Raw genomic sequence first — 26845 nt, forward strand, 5'->3', positions numbered from 1 at the left:
TCACTAATTCAAAAGTATAGTAGTTATTAGACCTGCAACTAGGTCTTGTTATTTAGTGGATTAATAATAAGCACATATATTACAACATCACAAATTTGGAAAAATATCTTGACAGCTGTATTTCAATACAACTGAGTTTCATTTTCAATCCTTCATAGGTGACTTTATTCTAAGAAAACGATCCACTGGCTTAACCAGATGGCCTAAGAAGTTTATGCAATCAAAAGGCTGCCCGGTGTTAAGCAATTCACTTTACCTCTTTAGACACCAAGTTCTTCTCTTTAAAAGGAAACTGGACTGTTTATTCTCTGAGACCCTCCCCTCAAGAGCAGGACGGGAACCCACAGCACACCTGAATGCATTAACAAACAGCTGCAAGAATCTGTTTTCAATTTTTACACCAGGATCTGAGAGTCTACTCGACTGAGCTGAATGCTTTTAGATTAATGGAGCCAGGCTGCACCAAACAGATGAAGAGCTAATGGTGAAAGCAAAGATTCTCCCACAGTATCTTTTATCACATTATAACGATATAGATCACAAATAAACAAACAATAATGAGTCTGCAAAAAAAAAAAAAAATCCACGATCAATACAATTTGGGACTGTTATTGATATAAATGGCTTGTTTGGAATAGATTTAAACACAAATCGGGGGCACCTGGGTGGCTTAGTCGGTTGAACGTCCGACTTCGGCTCAGGTCACGATCTCACGGTCTGTGGGTTTGAGCCCCGAGCCCTGCGTCAGGCTCTGTGCTGACAGCTCAGAGCCTGGAGCCTGCTTTGGGTAGATCCCGTGGAACCCCCACTCTCACTTTTGTCTCACTCTGTCTCTCAAAAATTATAAATAAATATAAAAAAATTAATAAATAAAAGATTTAAACACAAATCTTTCCATAATCAGAAGAGTGAACCTGGGTATATATCACTAATGTTTGCCTTAAATCTAAAAAGTGGGGCTCCTGGGTGGCTCAGTCAGTTAAACGTCTGACTATTTGATTTGGCTCAGGTCATGATCTCACAGTTCCTGAGTTTGAGCCGTGCGTCGGGCTCCCACTGTCAGTGAGAGGCCTGCTTGGAATTCTCTCCCTCTCCCTCTCTCTCTCTGCCCTGCTCCCCACCCCACCCCCCCCCCCCCCACACACAGGCTCTATCTCAAAACAAATACACACTTAAAAAAAAAAAAACTAAATCTAAATAAAAGGGTTTGTACCCCCATATCGTCAAACAGAAAACATTCGAGAAAGAAAGAGAAAAAAAAAAAGAATAAAGGAAAAGAAAGCAAGAAAGAAAAGTACGGAAGAAAAGAGAATTTTCTAAGGCTATGGGGAAAAGCACCCTGTTTCTAAGCACTTGGCACAGAGCACTTCGCACTGGGATACTAATGGACTAGAACTTTAAAGAAGAAGTCTACTTGTCCTCTCACTTGATGACACAGATAACACACATGGGTCATTCAGGCCCTCCTAATGCTAGAGACTGAGCCAATAGAGCTATGTTTAAGAACTAAGAAAGCCCAGACAGATTGCATTTCAGTCCCCATAGAAAAATCTAGGCTATGTCAGGAGCAGCGAACAGTGGCACCTTCAAGATAATATAAGAGTGGAGACTGCTAACTTCACTGAGCAAAATCCAAATGAAGATCAAAGTAGCTGTGAGTCATTAAAATGCTTCAAAATGGCTATCATATGGTTTCCTTCACCCAGAAACGCAACCCGACCAGCAGACATTTGTAAGTGATGACTATCCCCAGAAAAGTCCAACAAGCCAATTTTCCTAATTATATTTAAATGAGTCTGTCTACTCTATGCTTCCTTATTTATTCAACAGCACATTTTTTCACTTGCAAAGATAAAGATGGACGGAAGGCTGTCACTTCGCACGTTTAACTGAACAAAAAAACCCTCATATTGTGGTGGATTGGCGGGGGTGGGGGAGGGGGTTGAGAAACTGCATTACATCATCACAGAAAGCAGGTTAGGGCTTCATAACGTCACCTCAACACCAAGGACAAGCCGTTATGACTACATGCTCCATACCTGGTATTGGGACTGGGATACAAAGCCATATAACCTTCTGATTCATTGAACCCAAGGATAAAAGGATACTTAAAATATGGTGCAATGTAACGACTATAAGGAGAGGCCTGAAGGTTTGGGAAGGTCTGGAGGATGCCAACCCTGGAGGAGGCAGTGGTAATGGACTTGAGCCCTGAGGAAAAGTTGGATTAGGGATGGTGCACAAGTGGGCGGGCCCTCTGGACGGAAGGGGAGGCATGAGGGAGGGAGCAAAGTCCCAAAGGAGAGATTCTCCGCTGCATATTGCACAAGAGCAAAGAAGGGCAGTGTCTGCAGTGTTGAGTTAATGAAAGAAGCCATGAGAGATAAGGTTGGTGGAGACAGGTTGAACCAGATTATCACAACCTTGAAAGTTGGGCTCAATTTAGACTTTACCCTGTAGGCCAAGGAAGGCTTCTAAGCAGGGAGGGAGGTGTTAGGAACAACAGGGGGTTTTAGGAATAAACAATAGTGATTTATCTTCTCGGCTAATCTGCCTAACAGTGGGTCCTTTTGTCAAGCCAAGATTAATCAGAATCTATTATGTCTAGTAAAATAAGTGTGCCAAATTATATCCTGGGGTAATTTTGCTACCCCTTTTGCCCTGGAAATGCAATTCACATACTTTTCTTGACTGATGATAAATAACTGGGTAACCTGACGCCACAACAGGAAGAAACATACATTAAAAAGAAAACATATCACAGTTGCTCCTATGACTATGGCAATTAAAACATCTGGGGGGTGCTTGGGTGGCTCAGCCGGTTACATGTCCGACTCTTGGTTTCAGCTCAGGTCATGATCTCCAAGTTTCGTGGGTTCGAGCCCTTTGACGGAGGGCCCCACCGTCCATGTGAAGCCTGCTTGGGATTCTCTGTCTCCCTCTCTCTCTGCCCCTCCCCCACTCTCACTATATCTGTTTCTCTCAAAATGAATAAACTTTAAAAAACGAAAAAAAAAAATGTACGGGGTGTGGATGCATTCATTACATGAAAGTCATGATAGTTGGGGTTCCTCTTATACAAAATTAGAAGTGATAACTTTGTAAGAACTGATAATTACTCATTGCTGAATATGCTTTAATTTAGTAGTACTCTGTAACACTCAAAAATAAAGACATTGATTCCATCTATTTCAATCATTTCACTCCCATAACTACTGGTTACTTAACTAACTGGCACCTGTCTGAACCTCATGACCAAATTAGGACCAGGTAGTGTCGGGCAGAAGAAACACCCACTCATTTCTGAGTTGCCACGGGAGAGTGCAATGATTCTAAATAAAATTTAAGAGGGAGAAAAGTTTTTTTGTAATAGAGGCAACTATACACACACACACACACACACACACAGAGTATATATTATATATGCAGGGACATACACACATAAAAGGTCACAATTAAGAACACTGTATAGTGAATGTTAGAGGGCGTGTTTGTTGTTTTTGTAACTGACTCGTGGTTACAGAGTTGCAAAGCACCCAGAGGCTGCTAAGCTTATCTCGAAAAGGACTTCACTGTCAGAAAGCACAGAATAGCACAGAAGCACAGACTAGGTTCGGGGACCACTCCCTACTAACTGAGGCGAGGGAAACACGGCGGCAGGGAAGGGACTCAGGTGTAAGATTAAATTACAAATAGGCCAAATGAATGAAGCTGCGAGGAAGTGATAAAATCCTCAACACGCACCACTGTGTCTATTGTAGGGAATCGCCCCGCGAAGGGCAGCGTTTCCAGGAGACCTCAGCAACCTCACTGCGGGATAAACACTGCAAGGACCACGGTTTTTCATCTGGCTCAAAACCAGGCACAGCCAGTGTTTCGTGTCCAAAACGACACGACAGCAACCCCTCCGCGGGTGGTGGGGGGCTCTCCAGCACCGCCGTTTAGGAATGCCGAGTGCCTAGCCAGGACCTGTCAAAGTTTTCTTACTAAAATATCCTCATCTCCTCCCACGATGACACCCGGGGCTCGGAAGGCAGTCTTCCACCCGCTCGGGGCACGCTCCGTTGAGGACGGGCGTCTGCACGATCAGCCCCCGGGGGCAGGCACCCCCGATCCCTGGTCACACACTTCCTGTCTCTTCCCTCACGTCCCCCCCCCCCCCCCACAACTTCGGTCTCCCATTCAGTTTCCAACTGTTACCAAGGTCCTAATCCCTGGAGGAAAGGGGGGCAGGCGGCTTTCTAATCCCCAACTCCTCACTCTGGGGCATCCGAGAGAGCCCAGGGAGGGAGAAGGCAGAAAGCCCTGGGTCCGCGAGCGGCACCCGCGTTCTGCCGACGGCGGCGGGTTAGAAACTACTCAATGAAACCCCAAGGCTGGGGAGGAGAGACGCGAGCGCCCAGCCCGGTGCCCCAAACCGACAGCAGGCGAGCGCTCGTTTTGTTTTTTCCTTTTTCTTTCTTTCTTTCTTTTTTTTTTTTTTCTGACGTCTCGCCCGTGCCCAGCGCTGGCGCTTTGGACTCGGGAGCCGGATTTCCAGTCCCGGAGCCCGAGTGCACTTCCAGCCACTCCGATCCCCAGACCCGGAGCGACGTCCCCCTCGGGGAACGGCCGCCGCGGGAGCCGAGCCCCGCCCGCGCCCGCGAGGGCAGCGGGGACCCGACCCCGCTCCCGGGCAGCGCGCGTACCCAGCCGCCCAACTTTGCGCCGGGCAGGGCCGCCCCCGCGAACTCCGCGGCGGCCGGGGTGGGGCAAGCACTCACCGACCCCGTACTTCTGCCTCTTGGTCGGGATCCAGCGGGCCATGGCGGCGACCTCGCCCCGCGGCGGCGGCTGCGGCGGCTACAGCTCCCGGGGCCCCGGCCGCCGCCGCGCCGCGCTCCCGCGCGCCCCGGGCTCCTCCGCCATGTTCCGGCAAACTTCGCCGACCCCGCGAGCCGTCTCCCCGCCGCGCCGCGCCGCCCCGCGCGGGATTCGCTCCGGCTCGGCCCCGGCCCGCGGTCACCTGCTGGGCCGGGCGGCCGCGCCGCCGTGCGCGCCCCTCCCGGCGCCGCCCCGGCCCCTCCCGCCGGCCGCGCCCTCCGCCCGCCCGGGGCCGCCTCCGCGCCCCGACCCGCGGGCGCCCGGCCTCTCCCGCCCGCCCCGGGGCTCCGCGCTCCCCCGGCTCCGCCTCGCGCACTTCCCGGGAGCGGCTTCCCGGGGCCCACTGGGCTCAGAGGGTTGTTTTTTTTTGTTTTGTTTTGTTTTTTCCTCTCGGTGTTTGGCGCTTTTCCCCGCCTTCCTCACCCGGATTCAACCCTCGAGGCTGGATCCCGGGGGGCGTCGGGAGGGCCGGCGGCGGGTGGGCGCGGAGTGCGGGGTCGCTGCCACTGCGCGCGCCGCGCCTCGGGGGGAACTAGAATGCGTTCGGGAGCTGCCTGCCGGGCCCCGGGCACCCCGAGTGCCTGGCACTCAGCGGGCGCTCAATAAATATTTGTTGAATGAATGAGCAGTTGACTACCGCGTTCACCCCCTGGAGCTTTAACTGACACCGAGAGGACCGGAAGCCGGGCTCCAGGGCGGACGCGACCTCCCGGGGCCACCGTTGATAGCTTTCAAAGCGGGCGTATTTGTCTCCGGGTAAGTGGAGACCTGATGCGAGGGAGCCGGGCTCCTGAGACGTGTCAGCTTCCAAGGGGAGCTTCGGTGGGAAAATTCTTTACAGAGTCTTAACTTGGAAATCCTGTACCCCGCCCCCCCCCCCAAACACCGGGACGCCTCCCCAGCTGAAGGCATTCAGACCCTTGTGCTCAAGGGAAAAGATCGCCCCAAGACCTCCCTTTTCCAAGACAGCTGCAGCCCAGAGAGCATCCTTGTGGAGGGGGGACCAGGGCACATCCGAGAGACTCTTCTCCATCGGCCGTAGCGTTTTGACCAACAGCGGGACGCACGGACAGTTCAAATGCACTGCCGCAGGCTCCACTTGGAACTCACTTCCTCCTGGAGAGACCTCGGGAATGAAGGGGGGGGGGGGGTGGGTGGATCGGAGGCACCTGGCTTGGGGGGAGGGGAGGCGCTCGGCTACCTTACACCGAGAAGTAAAATCTCAGAGTAAATGAGCAGCCGATTTATGCTCCCGGTCTGAGAAAATACCTATTGAAAGAAACTGTTTTGTCTTTGCAGTCTGTGAAATTTTTCTGGCCTTTCTGGAACATGAAAGAAAGATAACGTAGTGAAATAGAGTGAAACTTGATTGAAAAATTAGTGCATTTTAATTTTGGTAATGTGTGCAAAACCATATCCGAAATAAAAAAAAAGGGGGGGGTCCTGTTCTAGGTGGGTAATTCCTAGGGCTTATCCTCTTCTCCATCAACAAGTAGGCATTTATTTGCAAAGTGTAATGATAATTTAAGAATCCGTCACTTTATTTTTTCTTAATTTTTTTTAAGTTTATTTATTTTTGACAGAGACAGTGCGAGCATGAGCTGGGGAGGGGCAGAGAGAGAGGGAAACACAGAATCTGAAGCAGGCTTCAAGCTGTCAGCACACAGCCTCACGCGGGGCTGGAACCCCCCGGAACTGTGAGACCCTGACCTGGGCCAAAGTCGGAGGCTTAACCTACTGAGCCCCCTGGGCGCCCCAAGAATCTGTCACTTTAGACTTAACATCCAGGAGGCACTCCACCATATCCATGAAATAATTTTTCTTAGCCAGTGACATCACGATTAACCTAATGTCATCTTCTTTCTACCCATGTTTATTAAGGGCCTGTTAGATGTCATGGGGCCCAGCAATGAATAAAGGAAAATCCCTACCCTCATAGAGCCTACAGTCTGGAAGACAGAGGAAAACAAAACAAATAAATGTGTGCCAAATGAGACTAAGCATGTAGAAAACCCAAAACTAGGAGGATAGGATGTGCTGCTGTTTTATGCTGAGTAGTCTGCAAAGGTGCAGACATTGAAGAATCAACCGGAGGGAAGTATGCAAAGGCCTAGAGGCATCTTTGGCAGGTTCCCAAAACAGCAAGGAATCCTCCTTTGTAAGAAAGGAGTAAGTAGCTGTGTGGAAGGCAACTTGGTCCAAGAGGCACAGAGTGGCGGGATAAAGCAGGACCCTGAAAAGTATAGTAAGGGGCTTACATAGAACATTAGATGAGATTGGAGTTTTTGAGCCAACCCTCCAATACGATCTAATTTGCTTGCCTATGGGATGAACGGACTATAAAGGCACAAGGGAAGACAGGAATATTTTAGTAGTTCAAGCACCAAATGAAAGTAGTTGGGGCCAGGATAGTAGGGGAGAGATGGAAAAGAGGTTGGATTCTTAACATAAAGTTAAGAATATAGTGGGGCTCCTGGGTGGCTCAGTCGGTTAAGCGTCTGACTTTGGCTCAGGTCATGATCTCGCAGCCCGTGAATTCAAGCGCCACATCAGGTTCTGTGCTAACAGCTCAGAGCCTGGAGCCTGCTTCGGATTCTGTGTCTCCCTCTCTCTCTGCCCCTCCCCTGCTTGCACTCTCTCTCTCTCTCTTTCTCAAAAATAAATAAACATAAAAAAATTTTTTTAAAAAGTTAAGAATACAGTGTGCACGGAGGAGAATTCACTGTGAGGCCTCTGGGTCCTTTCATTAGCTTGTTTTTGGAAAGCCCGCAAAGAAAAAAAATGTTTTGTGTTTTGTTTTGTTTTGTTTTCCTTAAGAGCCCCACTGTATATGCTTCAGGCCCCAGAGACCTTGGATCCTGTCCCTGGGTGTGATAGACAAGGTGGGTCAAGGATGACTCTAAGTTTGGGGGCTTGAGTAACTGGTAAATATATCCACGTTGTTCTGTATTGAAGTTTTCCTTTGTTATTTCTTTAGGACTTAATCACCTTTAGGACTTCCTCAGTGATTCCTCCACGTGGACCCCTAGGAGCTGAAGCATTTGCATTATAGAATGGGGACTTCACAAAGGTATTTCAGTTGTCTCTGTTCAAGGAAATTGCTTAACCAAATGTTCTCTAACTACTGGTGTACTTTGAATTTAATACACATCAGGGTGTTCCGTGCGCGTCCAGTGGAACCGGATTTCTACCAAAATGATTTCAGCTGCCTTTTCTGGAATGTTTTCAGCGCCACCCCCTACCACTCGCACTGAAAGCTCTTTGCAGAACTTGAGGTTTGAATCTGGGCGCTGGATATTTCAAGTTTGACAATAATTGCGTTAAGAGGGTTGGAGGCAAACGGAAAATTTTAATTACAGCCTTCAGTACGTTTATTCTTTTTCCTCTGAAGACTGAGGTCCACCCACTTTGTTATATCCAATGGTTAAATCCCAATTTGAAAGTCCATTTAAATCATAAAAGCAGAGCTATTCAACGTCTTTTATTAAAATTAGGCTTAAAATTAGAGAGTCAACTAGACGGGTAGGTGGAATAAGAGCATGATTCCCAGAAATATCAATTTCTTTTTCCTCTGATGTCTTTTCAGAAGAAACATTAGGCATATTCCAGAAGCACTGATACTCAGACTGCGAAACCCACACAAATATAAACACATTTATGCACGCACAAGCACTAGCATACTCTGCTTGAAGGTGCCTTGGAGAAAGAAATGAGGACAAATGAATTTGAATTTGGAGGCTAGTTTGACATGAACATTGTGACCATCCCTCACAACGCCTGAATAGATGGATGTGAAGACAATTGGCAAGGGCTTGCTTCCCCCATTGATTGCAAGGTTTATTTCGCCAAATCTGGCTGACTTGATTGCTTCTCTGAAAAAAGCTATGGATTCTATTAAAGAGCATCTCTCTCTCTCTCTCTCTCTCTTTCTTTCTTTCTTTTTTTTTTTTTTTTTTTCTGGATGAGCCTACATATGAGTGAGTGTAGTTGCTAGAATAACCAAAAAAAAAAGGCGGAAAAATGTAATTGGCTCTAATATCACTTTGAGGTCTTCTGAGGGCAAATGCTCTAGCTTAGGACAGGGTGGTTCTATGTAAGTCAGGCGCAGGGTGAGGCATTGTCATTTGGGACCCATGAGCTAAACTGGACAAAGGAACTCACCCCTGCAGCCCTAGAAGTACTTTTTTTTTTCATAGACCCTAGAAACTCACATTGCTGTCTACTCTCTGCCGCCCAGATGATTTATCTGGTGAGCATCTTTGGGTCTGTTCTTGGCTCTGCCACGGGCCGTGGTAGGTCCACTTTCTCTGATGACTGGGAGATGATGGTCACTTCTCCAGTGCTAGTCATACCCTCACCCCCATCGCCGTGAGATGGGTGCTCGGTAAGCTTAGCTTTCACCCTCTTTGCAAACACAGCAAAAAGCTTTTAGTTTTGCTTCTGGAATGCTCTTTGCTGCAGACATCTAAATGTGCTTCAAGTTCACCTTTGAAAGAAGTTGATGACATGAGCAACTCAAAGTTATTATTAGCTTGATGACAGTTGGATCAATATTCAATGCGAGAAGCGAGGAACACCACTTGAATTTTCAAAACTGTATTTACGTAACGTGTCTTGAAAAGTTCCTCTATGTGTTGAAAATCTATCTTCAGGGGCGCTTGGGTGGCTTGGTCGGTTAAGCCTCCGACTTCGGCTCAGGTCATGATCTCACAGTCCGTGAGTTCGAGCCCCGCGTCGGGCTCTGTGCTGACAGCTCAGAGCCTGGAGCCTGTTTCAGATTCTGTGTCTCCCTCTCTCTCTGCCCCTCCCCTGTTCATGCTCTGTCTCTCTCTGTCTCAAAAATAAATAAACGTTAAAAAAAAAAAAAAGAAAATCTATCTTCATTACACTTTGTAAAACAAGAGGTGATAAAAACTAAGAAGCAAGGTGGAAAAATTATAATGTAAGCTTAAGGTACAATAATTAAACTATATATGCCGTAATATACTTATAACTATATAAAATTATATTTTGCATGGAAAATGACTGTAGAGGAACATTAAAAATGGAAATTTTTAACCTTCTTCAAAAGAAAACTACTTGGTTGCTGAGATTCCTGGACCATGTACAAAAGCAGAAAGTTAAGTGCTTAAATTTGACCTTTATTTGGGATAAGAGTGAAGTTTCATTCTGAAGCCCCTTGGTAACTGTGACATTGTGACTATGTTGTTTAGATGACTGTCATAGCAGATTTTTCTTCCTGTTACTTCATGGTCAGTTAAGAAACAAACATTTGATCTAGAAATTTTATTTAATACCAGACAGATTCTCCATGGTCACTAGCTGTAGCGTAACAATAATAATTACTATTCATGGCCTGTGCCTGGCACTAAGCTAAATCAGCTTGTCTGATCCTCACATAACCTAATGAGGTAAATAGAACATTATTGTCATTCCCCCCCCCCAACTTACAAATGTGGAAAGTGTGTCCCAGAACATGTTACGATATTGCCCGCGTAATTACGTAGTGGCAGAACTAAATTCAAACCCTGAGCAGATTGGTGCCAGGGTCCATGCTCTAAGCCAGGAGTTAGTGAACTGTGTGTGTGTGTGTGTGTATATATATATATATATATATATATATATATATAGGCCCTGTATATATATACACACACAGTTCACTAACTCCTGGCTTAGAGCATGGACCCTGGCACCAATCTGCTCAGGGTTTGAATCATATATATATATATATATATATATATATATATATATACACACACACACACACATATGTATATGAATGTATACATATATGAATGTATACATATGTATATGTATATATGAATCATATATATACATATATACATATGTATATATACATACACATATGTATACATATGGGTATGTATATATATGAATCATATATATACATATATACATATGTATGTATACATATATATGTATATACATATATGTGTATGTATATATATGTATGTGTATATATATATATATGATTTTGTAGGCCGTGTGATCTCTCTTGCAACCACTCAAGTCTGTAATTGTAGGAGGAAAATAGCAACAGACAACATGCAAACAAATGAGTGTGGCTGTATTCCAATGAAACTTTATTTGTAGACATGAAATTTGAATTTCATGTAATTTTCATATATCATGAAATACTCTTTTTGATTTTTTTTTAAATCATTTAAAAATGTAGAAAATTGGGGTGCCTGGGTGGCTCAGTCGGTTAAGCGTCCGACTTCAGCTCAGGTCATGATCTCACAGTCTGTGAGTTCGAGCCCCGCGTCGGGCTCTGTGCTGACAGTTCAGAGCCTGGAGCCTGTTTCAGATTCTGCGTCTCCTTCTCTCTGACCCTCCCCCGTTCATGCTCTGTCTCTCTCTGTCTCAAAAATAAATAAACGTTAAAAAAAAAAAAATTAAAAAAAAAATGTAGAAAACATTATTTTAAAATTTTATTTTTGAGCAATCTCTACACCCAACATGGGGCTCCAACTTACAAACTCGAGATCAAGAGTTGCGTGCTCTACTGACTGAGCCAGCCAGGCACCCCTAAACATGCAGAAAACATTCTCAACTTGAAGCCCGTACAAAAACAGGTCATGTGTCGGATTTGGCCTACAATTCCTGGTCTAAACCATGACTGTCACTTTTTGAAGTGAGTGGAAAGGCTAGGGGGGCCTCCAGGAGAGGGGCCATGGTAACAACGGAGACATCAGTGTAGGACCTTCGCAGCAGAAGTTTGCTGTGTAAGAGTTTGAGAAAAGCTCCTAGAAGACAAGTTGTTGAAAGAGAGGGAATCCAAATAGAGGATGGGGCACTTCTAAAAATAGTATCTGTTTGAGGGAATTGTCTCCTGGCCTAACCCCTCTGAACTCTATTCTGAATAATAGAAGCTATAAATAAAAAACATATCTCAACCTCTGGAAGACAGTGGCACACAAGCAACTGTTTTGGCACCCACCAAACAAGTAGACTTCTTTTTTTTTAATGATTATTTATTTTTGAGAGAGCGAGAGCACGCACGTGCACAAGCAAGGGAGGGGCAGAAAGAGAGGGAGACACAGAACCTGAAGCAGGCTCCAAGCCGTCAGCACAGAGCCTGACACGGGGCTTGAGCTCATGAACCGTGAGATCACCACCTACGCCAAAGTCACACCCTTAATTGGCTGAGTCACCCAGGCGCCCCTGAACAAGTAGGCTTGTAAAGATGGAGGGGGGAGGCATATTTATGGCAGCATTATTTACAACAGTCAAAATATGGAAACGACTAAGTGTCCATCCGCAGATGAATGGATAAAGAAGATGTGGGATGTACATACAATAGAATACTATTCAGCCGTGAGAAAGACAGACATTTGCTATAGCATGGGTGGACCTTGAGGGTTTTATGCTAAGTGACATAAATACTGTGTGATCTCAGCTATCCGTGGAATCTAAAAAAAGCCAAACTCCTAGAGAGGATAATGGCGGTTGTCAGGATCTGGGGGTGTGGGAAGTAAGGAGATCTGGTGCCCCAAAGGAGATATGACAACTGCTGTGAAAAAAGTTTGCATGGCCAGGTAGATACCAATGACACCACCTGGCAAAGGTCAGAGCTGAAGTGAAAGGAATATGGGCAGATTGGTGTGAATTCTGAGACACAGACTCCAGACTTCTCCAGAAATACTTGGAGGGGGACTTGGCAGGGAAATGAAGGTGTTGAAACTATAGAACCAGAGACAGATTGGAATTGTTTTAGTTGTGCTGAAATATGGTGACATATAAAATTGCATACATGTAAGGCGAACAATGTGATGGGTTTGATACACCAATATATTCAGAGGTAATGACCACAGTAAGGTCCACCTCCGTTATTTCACATGATTACGATTTTCGTGTGTGTGGTAAAAACAGTTAAGTTTTACGAACCTTCGGGGGGCGCCTGGGTGGCTCAGTTGGTTAAGCGGCTGACTTCAGCTCAGGTCATGATCTCACAGTCCGTGAGTTCAAGCCGCGTGTCGGGCTCTGTGCTGACAGCTCGGAGCCTGGAACCTGCTTCGGATTCTGTGTCTCCCTCTCTCTCTGCCCCTTCCCCGCTCATGCTCTGTGTCTCTCAATCTCAAAAATGAATAAACGTTGGGGCGCCTGGTGGCTCAGTCGGTTAAGCGGCTGACTTCAGCTCAGGTCACGATCTCACCGTCCGTGAGTTCGAGCCCCGCATCGGGCTCTGGGCTGATGGCTCAGAGCCTGGAGCCTGCTTCCAATTCTGTGTCTCCCTCTCTCTCTGCCCCTCCCCCGTTCATGCTCTGTCTCTCTCTGTCTCAAAAATAAATAAACGTTAAAAAAAAAAAAATTAAAAAAAAATGAATAAATGTTAAAAAAAAAAAAGATTTACGAACCTTCGGGGCACCTGGGTGGCTCAGTCGGTTAAGCATCGGACTTCGGTTCAGGTCACGATCTCTTGGTTTGAGCCCCGCGTGGGGCTCTATGCTGACAGCTCAGCGCCTGGAAGCTGCTTTGGATTCTAGTCTCCCACTCTGCCTGTCTCTTTCCTGCTCACACTCTGTCTCTCTCTTTCAAAAAAAAAAAAAAATTAAAATTAAAAAAAAGATTTACAAACTTTCAAGAACATAATACGGCATCATTAACTATAATCACCATGCTGTGCTTATAGGTTCCTAGAACCTATCCACCTTATAACTGTAAGTTTGCACCCTTTGAGCAACATCTCATTTTCCCCTCCCTCCTAGACCCTAGTGACCACCAATCTACTCTATTTCTGTAGAAATATAGTTTGAATTTTTAAAAATACCACACTATATTTCACAATATAAGTGAAATCTTATAGTGTTTGTCTTTCTCTGATTCATTTCACTTAGCATAATGCTAGGTGAATGCCCTCAAGTTTCATCCATGTTCTTGCAAATGGCAGAATTTCCTTCTATTTCCATGGCTGAATGATATTCCACTGTACATAAATACACTCCATTCTCTTTTTCCATCTATTCATTGACAGGTTTCTTCCATGTCTTGACTATTGTGAATAATACTGCAGTGAACATGGGAGTACAGATATCTCTTCAATATCCTGTTCTCCTATCCTTCGGATATATAGATAAGCAACATTCTGAAATGCTTTCGTGTTCCTCAGCTCGTTAAAATTGAGACAGCTATTTGCTGCCTTTAATGGTCCTTGGACTCAGAATTCATGTGTTTGAATGTCAGTCTTTTTAGTCTCGGAGAACCTACACATTAGCATAGAGTTGTTATCGCCACAATAAAAGTGACTCAAAGTTTTAAGGATGGTTCATTGGATAGCAAGATTTTAAAGTTGGATATTTGAAAGCTATCCTTTGACTCAAGCAAATGTGTGATTGCACAGCCCATTAATGGTAGCTTAACCAACCTTCAGCCTTAAAACGTAGACAATGTTTTAAAGTAACAGCCTTCAGGCTCAGCAGCTGGCTTCATCCCTAGATCATTTGGCCTTGCATTTGGATAAGACTCCTGAGCTCACATCTTTCAAGATGAGGAAGTATCTCAACATACTTTGCAATAGTCACCTGGCTCAGCTGCTTCAGGAGGACGGTGCCTGGGGGTTTTTACTCACATAGTTTCTTAGTCATGTTCCTGTGACATAATGTTCTTATTTATTTAAACAAGCCTTTCCCTCCCATAAAATTCAGCCTCAGGGTTTGTTTCTCCGAACCACTCATACCACTTACCCAAAAAAGTCTTTTAGGAGGAGAAGTAAACTCACTTACGTTCTTTGTGAAGGTGAACTCCATTTAGCAATGATCTGACTGTTAATGTTCGTCCTTGTTCACTGGGCTTGGCCCACACTTCAAGTGCCAGGCAAGCGCTGGCCCCGGGGAGCTGTGTTTTGATTTCCCCCGTGATTTGCCAAAAAGGCCTCTCTTGACTTCAGTCTTCCTATTTGTAAAACTGTTGTTGCAATTCATTGTCTGGGTACAAATGTTAGAATTCTTCGGAGAAGGATGTTATCTGAAGACAGGAAACTACCGTTCACGGAGAATGTGAGCAACAGGAAAATTCCACTGGCCATGGATTTTACTTAATGTTCTGTAAGCTGTTTGGAGTGGAAGCATCCCAGTAAAATGAAGAGACCTGTAGTAGATCCATCCAAGAAAGGTAAAATGGAAATATGCACAATGAGGAATACAAAGGGAGGTAGGACCACAGAGTTAGGGAAACCAATTTACATGAGATTATGCTGTACGGTTCTCACTTCATAAAATGTAAAAATCACAATGAAAGATGGAATTCAATGTACATGACCAACACTGAGTCAAGAAGTAGATAGCCTCAGGTGTCCAAATAGCAGAGAAGACGTAGAAAATGTGGTCAAAATAGTACATCTAAAAAACATGGCAGGCTTAGATATAAAGGCAAATACTTTTGTGTATTCCAAGAGGAGATCAGCTGAGAATTTACTATAAACTATTCCGTAGGAAAAGATGGGATGCTTCCTCATGTCTTTTATTGAAACAACATAACCCTGGCAGAAAAGCCTGTTAAAATGTGGGAGGGAAAAAAAATGCAAATTGATATTTGTGCAGATACAATACAAATACAGCTGGAAATAGAGATCCAAAATGAAATATTAGTGCATTTCATCAAACACTCCGTGAAAAGAACAATACAAAATGACTTCAGTTTTATTCTCAAAATAGAAGAGTAGTTAGGTAATAGGAAATTAACAGCAGAATTCATCTCATCAAAAGGCCTCTCGGGGCGCCTAGGTGGCTCAGTTGGTTAAGTGACTGACTTCGGCTCAGGTCATGATCTTATGGTTTGTGAGCTCAAGTGTCACATCCACGGAGCCAGCTTGGGTCCTCTGCCCCGCCTCCCCCCCCCCCCCCATCCCTGCATGCTCTGTCTCTCACGCTTCTCAAAATAAATAAACTTTTTTAAAAATGTAAAAAAAAAAAGTCTCAGAGAAAAACCAAATGATCATCTGGATAGATACTCAACAGGCATTGGATTAAAATTAACATTCATTCTTTTTTTTTTTTTTAACGTTTATTTATTTTTGAGACAGAGAGAGAGCATGAATGGGGAAGGGTCAGAGAGAGAGGGAGACACAGAATCTGAAACAGGCTCCAGGCTCTGAGCCGTCAGCACAGAGCCTGACGCGGGGCTCGATCCCATGGACCGCGAGATCATGACCTGAGCTGAAGCCTGCCGCTTAACCGACTGAGCCACCCAGTCGCCCCTTAACATTCATTCTTGATCCAAACTCTTAGTAAACTAAGAATGACATAACATCCTCAACTTGATGCAGAGTGTATCTTGGAAACAAGCAGACAGCATCACACTTAAGGGCCAAATGTCACGTATTTCCACTCACCAGAAATAAGAAGCGAAGTCCTGTAACACCACCGTTAGAGCAGAATTCAGGATTGCTCTATCCAGCACAAGAAAGTGGGAGACATGATTTGGAGACCAAATTGTTATTGTTTGCTGATTATATAAACTGGCTCACGGAATCAACAATGAGTATTTTCACGCCTGAATTTCATCGTATCATCTAGTTAACCCTTTTCTCTTGTTTTGATATATACATAAGGGGACTTCACAGGCCAAAGAAACCCACTGGCCTGTTTCACCAAATTTACTACCACATGGTAACACATGATATTTCAGTTTCTGCAAAGTTCAGTTCCCTCCCCCACCCCCAGACTTCCCCATCTTTACACACAGAAAAGAATTTAGTTTCAAAATTATTTCACTTGCCACAGAGAAGCTTAAACAGGTCAGCCCGATTGCTATTGTTTTGTCAGTAGTGTGCCCTCTTAAGTGGAATGGGCCTCTCAGTGGGCTGTAAGATGTCACTCTGAATTCTCCTGCAAGGCTCTTGCGGCTGCTTCCCGAAGAGGCATTAGCGGGACCCTCCGAGTTCACCTCCCCGGCCAGTGTGAACTTCCAGCCCTGCCCCTGTTGTTGATCTCACAAACCACCCTTTGTGCTCAGACCACAGAACTCTAGTTGCAAACAAGACTTTGGGGTGTGGTTGCACAAAGACGTTTTGCACTGAGCCCGTGTTGGCTCTGAGTGAGCCTCCTTACCCTTAGGGACTGAGTTAACTCTTAGGGAATCTCTAAACCCTGTGATGCAAGAGAGCCCTGAACCTTCTCAGCTGGGCGAGAGAATCACCTGCACTTAGTTGCGATGGCAACAGCATAGGAAATAAAATTCACGAATAACACGAATCGAATTGGAAAATATAATTATCATCACGGCTGAATTAACCATGAGGATATCCATCAAGCAATTTAGGAATGATTTCAGAAGCATTGGTAGTTTTCTTCTTGCCATGCTCAAAGTCTTTTCTTCAAACATTCCTTCTGATAAATACATCCTATGATATCCTAGAAAAAAGGGGCTTGAAACTCTCTTGGGTTTAAAGATGTCCACAGATGTAAAATATTCTTGTTTCAATGCCCAACGTAGAATGATACAGTCAAGTTTAGGGAATGCATTAGAAAGAGGGCAAAACTTCAAAATAAAATTTCACGAAATCAGCCCATGACAATTTGTGTCTGCATTTTAAAATAGAAATACAGTAAAAACCTTGGTTCGTGAGCATAATTTGTTCCAGAAACACTAATCCAAAGCAAAACACTAATCCAATGCTTTGTATGTCAAAGCAAATTTCAAGAACCATTGGCTCAGTTGGGATCACATGACATTTGCCATGATGTGCTACTCGTATTGCAAGACACTGTTTGTTTATCAAGTTAAAATTTATCAGAAATGTTTGCTCATCTTGCAGAACTCGTATTGCAAGACATCACTCGTTCATCAAGTTAAAATTTATCAGAAATGTTTGCTCATCTTGCAGAACACTTGCAGACCAAGTTACTTGCAACCCAAGGTTTCAGTGTAATTTACTATGCTATGCAACCGAAAATAGCCGATGAAACTAGGAAGGCTTAACACAAATTAAAAGATCAAGGGGAAGGGGTGCCTGGGTGGCTCAGTCAGTTGAGCATCTGACTCTTGGTTTCAGCCCAGGTCATGATTTCACAGTTTGTGAGTTTGAGCCCTGCATCGGGATCTGCATGGACAGTGTGGATGGAGCCTGCTTGGCATATCTCTCTCCCTCTTTCTCCCTGCCCTTCCCTGGCTTGCTCTCTCTCCCTCTCTGTCAAAAAGGAAATAAATAAACATTTAAAAAGAAAAACTTAAAAAAAAAGATCAAGGGGAAAATACTGCTTGCTATTCCTGGAAAAGAAAGCTGAGCGGGAACGTGGTAAAAAAAAAAAAAAAAAAAAAAAATCAAATCAGGGGCAACCTAGTGCTACATAGATATGGTACCAGTGCCACCTACTGTCGTGAGTATAAATTGCAGCTGTGCAATAGTCAATTCTCAGAATTCTTTTAAAACCTGCCCTCTCATGGCAGGAACAGGTGTTCTATATTGCTTTCACTATTTCCACTTACCTAAATCTTACTCTGTGTTAAGAATTACCGTGCTAAGAGCTTTACATTGATCTTCTTTACATCGATTTGTCACGACAGCTCTTATCAGGCAGGTGGTATTTTTATCCCCATTACGTAGATGAACAGAAACAGGGCTCGAGAGTCACTAAAGAGCTTACCCAAGGTCATATAGGTGGCAAGTGGCAGAGCCCAGGGTAGAACTTGGGCTCTCTGATCAGAAATCAACCTCAAGGCTGCTCTTCTGCCTTTGGAAGCTACATTGCTGTGTCTTGAGATCTCTCTTGTCGGGGGGGGTCTTACAGAATATGTTTCTATCACTTCAGCCTCAGTTTATCATCGTCGGAAAAACTCATGCAGAGGAATGAATATGCTATCATGATAAATAATATATTTATTATAAAACATTATTATAAAACATTATCAGGGCAAAGAAGAGGGTCTGCAGAGGGTTTGCATGGCCTTTCCTATTTTATTCATAAAGTATTTTTATGTTTATTATTTTTATTTTGGGGGGGATACAAGTGGAGGAGGGGCAGGGAGAGAGAGAGAGAGAGGGAGGGAGAGGGAGAGAGAGAGAGAGAGAGGGAGAGAGAAGAGAGAAAGAGAGAATCTTGAGCAGGCTCCATAGACAGTGCAGAGCCCGGCACGGGGCTTGATCTCACAACTGTGAGATTGCGACCTGAGCCGAAATCAAGAGTCGGTCATCCAGCCGACTGAGCTACCCACGCACCCTGGTCTTTCCTATTTTAATAAAAAAATGTGAATCAAGTTTCAGGCCTTTATGTGCCTTTGTGCTAATTTGCGTGCCTGACACTGATAACTTGTATTTGCATATTTTCAGATTACCACAATTTGAAAATAGGAAATCTGAAAATAGGAAGATAGATCAGATTTTCCCTGAAAGTCACCCCCTCTGAGACTAAGGATTCCACAGCCATTGTAGTTCTACGGTTCTAAGAATGGCTTATTGGTCCTTATTTTGCATAGAAGGCTCGTTATCAGACCTTCATTGGCTGTTGTATGCAGATGCTAAACGCTCCTCGCACTGTGTTCTAATGAATCCCAGGGTTTGTGCTAAGTGTAATGCATTTTGGGTCCAAGCTTTGAAAACATAAAACCAGGGATGGAGCAAGAGGAAAAGTATAGAATAGATGGAGTTCACTAGGGCAGAGGGGAAAAGTAGAGGGAGCCAGCAAATCTAATCTGGAGGAAGAGACAAAATCAGGAGGGTGGACCCAGGATCCAGTTCCAGGGAAAAGCAGAAGCTGGAGAGCCAGTCCCAGCTCCCACCCATGAGCCACACAAACAGCCCGAGTGTCGTGGAGTCAAGATCAGTTGGAGGCCCGTGACGGGAAACTCATGACTGTGTGTTCTTAGGAGACCACCTTTGAAATCAAGAGTCAACACCAGATACCATTAGGAGTCCAATCAATTCAACTGTAAAAATATTTATGTGGTACCTTTGGCGTGAAAAGCACTCTGCCTTCACGCACCTCCTCTCCTTGTCTTCTCTGTAGATTTGCACTGGCAGCATTTAATGCAATCCAGCTGCAAAGACTTAAAAACCTCGGTGGCTGAGTTCCAGTCTGATTCAGCATGGTGCACCCCAAAGCTATGGCTTAGTTGCCTAGTTACGGCCTCGACTGGCATCTCTGAACTGTGCAGTGATTCCTGGGTCAGCATCCTACTTCTCGCCTAGAGAAACCTACTTCGTACAGTATTACTTGCAAATTTTTTCTCTTTTTAAAAATTGTGGTTAAAACAGCACCTAACATTAAATTTCTCATCTGAATCATTTTTCCGTGTGCAGCTCAGTCGTGTGAAGTAGATTTCCCTTGCTGTGCAACATATCTCTAGATCTCTAGAACTTTCTCATCTTGCAAAACTGGAGCTCTATACCCATTAAAACTAATCCCTCTTCCCTCCTCTCTCCATCCCTTGGGCACAGCCTTTCTATTTTCTGTTCCTATGACATTGATTACTTTGGATACTTCATACGAGTTGAATCACGCAGTCTGTGTCCTTTGGCGACTGTTTTATTTCGCTTAGTATAACATCCTCAAGGTTCATCCGTGTCATAGCGTGTGACAGAATTTTTTTTCTTTTTTTAAGGCTGTGTAATATGCTATTGCACATATATGCTACATTTTCTTTATCCATTCATCCATTAATTATACCTCTTGGCTGTTGTGAATGCAATGAACATGGGCGTGGTACTTCTTATTTTTTTTAAAAACACAGAACTTCCCGCCACCTGAAGGTCTAACAGTGTAAGGAGTGCGTATAAAAACTGAGGCAGAAAGATGGTCAGTAGCAGGCTAACAGTCTCAGGAAGCAGAGCATGTGGGAGAATTTGTGATTGCCAGGCATCACTGCCTGCACATTTCACTTAGAAAAAAGTGTAGCTTTTGGCAAGACCCCTTGGGTTTACAGAAAGACAAATTTGCAACAAAGGGCTAGATCTTTTTTTCAATGACTCAACCACGCCACGTAGCTCAGATCTCCAGTGTCACCCAGGGATTTTGTGGGAGTCATCATCATCTGCTGCTAACATGGAGACAGGAGGGCTTTGTCAAACTCCACAAACTCCTGCCTACAGGGTTAGGAATAGCATAGATTCTGAGCTCTGAGGACACTATTGTTAGTCCATTGTTTTTAAACTTGGGAGAATCATTTAAATTCTTTAAATGTCAGCCTTCTATTTCTCAAAAGAGGGTGGTAATACAGACTCCTAATTTTGGGTGAGGATTTAATGAGAGTAATTGTAAATTCTAAAAAAAAAAGTGTTATATAAACATTGACTACATTAGTTTTAGTGAATATCAGTATAATAGCATTTGTAGCAAACTTCTGTTTCAACTTGTCGTTTAGCTGCTTGATTTCTTTTTATAATTCAGAGGAGAGCACAGTTTGTTGATCACATCTGCTTCGGGGTTCTGAAAAATAAGTTCTCTCCTCTCAAATCCAAGTCGAAAAATGGCTGCCTTCCCTGGGGCTTGTAGCTGCTTTGAGTGCAGAAATAGTTACTCGAGATTTATCAACCCGTACAAATGTTTGTGGGGAGTGCCAGAAATTGCTGTTTTTTCTGGATGTCCATTCCCTCTATTCCTTCTTTAATAACGGAACTCCTGTTTTGTAGCCAAACACATAGTTGCCTAGAATAAAGATTAGTATTTCTTGGTCCCTTCTATAGCTAGCTGTGGTTAGGTACAGAGTTTTGGCCAATTGGAATTGTGTCTGTGAGCGCCAGGGTGGCTCATTCGGTTGAGCGTCCGACTTTGACTCAGATCATGATCTCACAGTTGGTGAGTTCGAGCCCCGCATCGGGCTCTGTGCTGTTAGCAAGCTTTGGATCCTTTGTCCCTCTCTCCGTCTCTGTCCTTCCCCTGCTCAACGCAGTCTCTTTATCAAAAATAAATTTTAAAAAACATTTAAAAATAAATACAATAAATTATGTCTGCTTACACGTTTTTTAAGCCAAAACAAAAAATTAATACAGGCAATTAGTGCCTTTCAAAATAATTGGAAGTGTGGGTGGCGGGAGGCTGCCGTCTGAACTACTGAGTTCTGGAACATTTTGTTATTGCTGTAGTCCATCTTGGAGCGTGAAGTGGAAGCCAAGTGACCTTCCTGCGTGCCTGATGGAGACAGAATTATCAAATCAGGCCCTTGGTCACTTATTTCTAGGCTCGGTTTATGTGCACGAGAAAGTTCTTTCTTGTTCCCCGCCACCGTTGCGTTGGATTTTCCGTCCCTCAGAATGGAACCAAACCCCCACTGACACAAGTTTGATCACAGTCATGATTGTTACTCACGTGGTATTTTTAGATATGCTACTTCAACAAAATTCACACCACATATTGTTATCTGGGCCTAGCACATCCAGAAACGTGGACAGTGCTCTCGTGTGGATGCGGCAGACACGGTCGGCCTAAGTAGGAGGCAGAAACGACCAGAACGTTTCAACAGAGAGGCGCCAGTGCAGTGCAGGGGGTCGGAGACCTAGAGGGTAGAGGAGCCAAGCGGAGGACAGGGAGGTGATTTAGAGATTATCAACAGCTGCTACCACCGCTGGGCCAAAGGGACAGAGGGAATTGGTACAGGTTGTATCATTGTTCCCATTTACTCACTACCCTCCCAGGCTTATATGTCCTGCCTCATTGATATGCAGCTTGCTTTGGCTAAGAAAATGTGAACAGAAGTGATACACACTTACAGACAGCTGGCATCACGAAGTCTCCGTGACAGCTAGGCAGCTTGATAAGCAGGCAGCACTGGGCTTGGAGTCAGGACATCTGCATTCAATTCCTGCCTTGGCCACTTACCACCTAATAGATCTCGGGCCAATCCCCGGGCTTCGCTTGGAAGCCATTTCTTCACTGGGGGGACGGCCTCAATGATGGATTTAAACTGATCGCTCAGCGTCCCTTCAGCCTTCCGTTTATACGTTGGATCAACCACACAATAACTGTCCCTTAAAGGAGACATTCTTGTCCCTAGATTGAGTACTTTACTTTATTTTCCCTGTGCTTTGATTAAACATTGTCTTTGTCCTGGGACGCATTCACCAATTGAGTGGTTGTTTCCCCTCCTCCTCCTCCTCCTCCTCCTCCTCCTCCTCCTCCTCCTCCTTCTTCTTCTTCTTCTTCTTCTTCCATGAAACAATGCAGTGCAAAGTCTACTCATTCCAATTGTTTTTTGTTAACTCATTCCAGGTTTTTATTTTCTTTAAAAAAATTTTTTTTAACGTTTTTATTTTAGTTTTGAGAGAGACAGACAGAGTGTGAGCAGGGGAGGGGCAGAGAGAGAGGGAGACACAGAATCCGAAGCAGGCTCCAGGCTCCGAGCTGTCAGCACAGAGCCCGACGCGGGGCTCGAACTCACGGACCGTGAGATCATGACCTGAGCCAAAGGCCGACGCTCAACGGACTGTCATTCTAATTTTTAATAGAATGATTCCATTGGCTGCAAGAAAGAATGTCAGTTTTAGGAGTGACTTGGCAGGTGCAGGAGAAACATCAACACTTGAGGGCCTCAGAGAAATGCAGATCCTTTCAAGCCGTGTTGAGTGTTACGATAAAGAAGTTTTTAAAAGGAGCTGTAATGCAATCTTTTAGTCCCCCCACCGCCCCCCAGCTACACTTCCATACTCCCAGTTGGGCTTGTCACCTGCCCTGTCACCACTTTCCTTTCCTCTTTTTCAGTGGGAGAAAGATCACATTTCACTGGAGTTACACCAGCAAGATTTCCTGAACTACCAAGGACATCTCTGGTGGTTTTAAACCCTGCACAGAGTTGTGATTAAAGGGGGGGGGGGGGGGGAGGGGTGAAGAGTGCCTTTTTCGATGGTCACAGTAAGACCAAGAGTACTTTCCAAATCTCTATATCAGAATACATCAGTGATGTGCTTAGGAGTCATCCTGCTAGGTTCTTCTCAAGTGCCAAGTGCTGGCATGGGGGTAAGAAGTCACCCGGAGGAATAGTAGAGGGGAGATGGCTTAAGAGAAAGGAGGTCTCCTACCTGCCTGGCTGTAACCGAGCTACACCCATCTCTCCTAGGCACTGTCCTGGGATCTCTTGCCAATCCTTCTGACCGATGGCCACCTTGATTTCTAAATCAATGGGCATGAGGGAGGCCATCACCCTCTCATAGGGCCTCGATTCCTCAGAGCTATCCATATGCACAGGCATTAGCTTGGTCCTTGGGCAGTGGACCCTCGGTCTACCAGGTTGGAAGTCTTTCAAAACAGAACCATGTCTAATAATCCAGCATTTGGGTTTCTATGACAGCGGATCTTCCTGGAATTTTTTAAACTAACATATGCAAAATAAAAACATGGCCTTTCCTGCCTTCACCAAGAAAAGACGGTGAGATTTCATTCCATTTCCCACCTTTCCTCCACCAACAGGCTTGCGTCTGTTTGTTTCTATTTCTTTAAAATTTTTAAAGCGTTTTTTTAAATGTTTATTTTTTTTTTTGGAATTATTTATCTTGAGAGAGAGAAAATGAGAGGCGGGGAGAGGGAGAGAGAGAATCCCGAGCAGACTCGGTGCTGTCCGCGCAGCTCCTCATGCGGGGCTCCATTGGACAAATTGTGAGATCATGACCTGAGCTGAGATCACGAGTCAGACGTTCAACTGACTGAGCTACCCAGATGCTCCTCTTTTAAACCTTTAAAAAAGTAGTATAAATAACACATTCAGAGTATATTAGTTTCCTGTTGCCGCTGGAATAAATGACCGCAAACTTAGTGGCCTCAAAGAACACAAATTTATTATCTTCCAGGGCTACAGGTCGGAAGTTCAAAATGAACCTTAGGGGCTAAAATCAAGGTGTCAGCAAATCTGTGTTCCTCTGGGAGACCGTAAGGGAGAATTCTTTTCGCTGTGTTTTCCAGCTTCTAGAAGCTTCCTTGGCTCTTGGCCCCTTCCTTCCCCTTCACTCCACTCTCTGCTGCTGCTGTCACACCTCCTCTCTGACTCTTGCCCTCTGCCTCCTTAAGGCCCCATGTGGTTATACTGAGTTCATTACGATTATCAAGGATGATTTTCCCACCTCAAGATCTGTAGCTTAATTACATTGGCAAAGTCTCTTTTGCCATGTAAGGTAACAGTCACAGGTTCCAAGGATTAAGAAAGAGACATCTTGGGGCACCTGGGTGGCTCAGTTGGTTAAGCTTCTACCTCTTGATCTCGGCTCAGGTCACGATCTCACGATTTGTGGGATGGAACCCCACATCTGGCTCTGCGCAAACAACACAGAGCCTGCTTGGGATTCTCTCTCTGCCCCTCTCTCTCTGCCTTTCATTTTCTCTCTCAAAACAAATAATAAAAAAATAAACATTTTTTTTTTTAAATGCTTTAGGGGCGCCTGGGTGGCGCAGTCGGTTAAGCGTCCGACTTCAGCCAGGTCACGATCTCGCGGTCCGTGAGTTCGAGCCCCGCGTCAGGCTCCGGGCTGATGGCTCGGAGCCTGGAGCCTGTTTCCGATTCTGTGTCTACCTCTCTCTCTGCCCCTCCCCCGTTCATGCTCTGTCTCTCTCTGTCCCAAAAATAAATAAAAAAACATTGAAAAAAAAAAAATTTTTAAATGCTTTAAAATTTTTTACACTTGATCTTCACCAAAAGGCCGAGAAGCGATTGTGCTTTAAAATTTTTTAAAGAAATAGAGACAAACGGAATTAAGCCTGTCGGTAGAAGAAAGGCAGAGGAAATCCCTGCTTCGGATTCTGTCTCTCCCTCTCTCTGCCCCTTCCTCGCTTGCACTCTCTCTCTCAAAATAAATTTACTAAATAAGTTTTTAGTTACTAAATTGATTTACTAAATAAATAAATTTACTAAAAACAAAAAAAGAAAAGAAATAGACACCTTTGGGGATCATTGTTCTGTCTACAGCTGTAATGCAATCTTTACATTATTATCTATTATCTATTACATTATTAATTCTTTCTGCTTGTTTACTACCAAACTCTAAATAGCATGCTTATATATTTCTATTTATTGATTTGTAAACTTTAAAATATCTGTTGACTCCCTGAATTTAACACACTCGCCTCCCTCTTCACCCCCCAACATTCCCTTACTTCTCTAATTTAGGTAGTTGTATGTTAACTAATTTTGACACTGACTTTTGACATTGTTTACCGGTTGCCCATAAGTAAAACACAAAAGTTGCTGTATTTACAATTTCCCCCCATGTTTCCTTTTACTCGTCTGTGCTTGGCTTAAGTGACATCCTTAGTTCTTTATTGTCAAGGATTATTTTTCTCTAATTGTCATTAAGCCTTCTATGTTCTTTGTCTACATGTCCGTAGACTAATTTTCAAATTAAGCATAATGAGTCCAATATAATGATTCTGAAGGTATTAATCACTAAAGAAAAAATTAGGGTGATCAGACCTACAGAAAAGGAAATGCAATCCTATATCCTTGAATCTGTACCTCTTGAAGGAAAAAATTCCAAGCATCAAGGTCAATGGAATTTTCCCCCCCAGCAACTACTCGAAAATGGCTCACATTTTAATTTGCCTTATATATTCTGTGACTTTCTTTGACAGCTTTTGTTTTACTTGGGGCTGTATTGTTTTTATTACTTTCATGACTACAGAAGAGTGAAATCTTAATTGCATATTCAAAATATATATTGAATGAACATCATGTTTTTTTTTAAGAGACTTCTGACTTCCTGATTAAATTAGAGCCACTTTTTTTCAAGACAAGCTGCCTACAGTCATCCCAAGAATCTCTTTTTTGCATTCTCTTGAATGCATTATACTATTTTTTAAATATTTTTAAAAAAAGCTTTTAATGTGTATTTTATTTTTGAGACAGAGCACAAGTTGGGGAGGGGCAGGGAGAGAGGGAGACAGAAGATCTGAAGCAGGCTCTGTGCTGACAGCAGAGAGCTCTACGTAGCGCTTGAACTCATGAACCGTGAGATCATAACCTGAGCCAAATTCGGACGCTTTATCGACTGAACCATCCAGGCACTTCTGCATTGTACTATTTTTTAGATTATATATGTTCTTGCTTGGAA

At 44.2% G+C, this 26845-nt stretch overlaps 2 protein-coding genes across 5 annotated transcripts in view; one reads left to right on the forward strand and one right to left on the reverse strand.

Moving 5' to 3' along the window:
- Positions 1 to 4879, reverse strand: part of DOCK5 (dedicator of cytokinesis 5) — a 220704-nt gene extending 215825 nt beyond the window's left edge. For both annotated transcript variants that reach the window (XM_019466911.2, XM_019466912.2), the window contains exon 1: positions 4764 to 4879. In XM_019466911.2, coding sequence (XP_019322456.1) covers positions 4764 to 4806 — 43 coding nt within the window. In that variant the 5' untranslated portion in view covers positions 4807 to 4879. The remainder of the gene's footprint in view (positions 1 to 4763) is intronic.
- The window catches only part of LOC109277385 (basic proline-rich protein-like), a 38291-nt gene continuing 16250 nt past the window's right edge, over positions 4805 to 26845 (forward strand). For 2 of the 3 annotated variants that reach the window (XM_053900952.1, XM_053900951.1), the window contains exons 1-2: positions 4805 to 5619; positions 7841 to 7933. In XM_053900952.1, the coding sequence (XP_053756927.1) occupies positions 4805 to 5488 (684 nt within the window). In that variant the 3' untranslated portion in view covers positions 5489 to 5619; positions 7841 to 7933. Of the gene's footprint in view, positions 5620 to 7680; positions 7746 to 7840; positions 7934 to 26845 lie in introns of all 3 variants that reach the window. The other variant, XM_053900953.1, reaches the window with a different exon arrangement.

This window comes from Panthera pardus, unplaced genomic scaffold (genome assembly GCF_024362965.1).
Source record: "Panthera pardus isolate Hobbes unplaced genomic scaffold, ASM2436296v1 HiC_scaffold_13, whole genome shotgun sequence".
NCBI classification, from domain to species: Eukaryota; Metazoa; Chordata; class Mammalia; order Carnivora; family Felidae; genus Panthera; species Panthera pardus.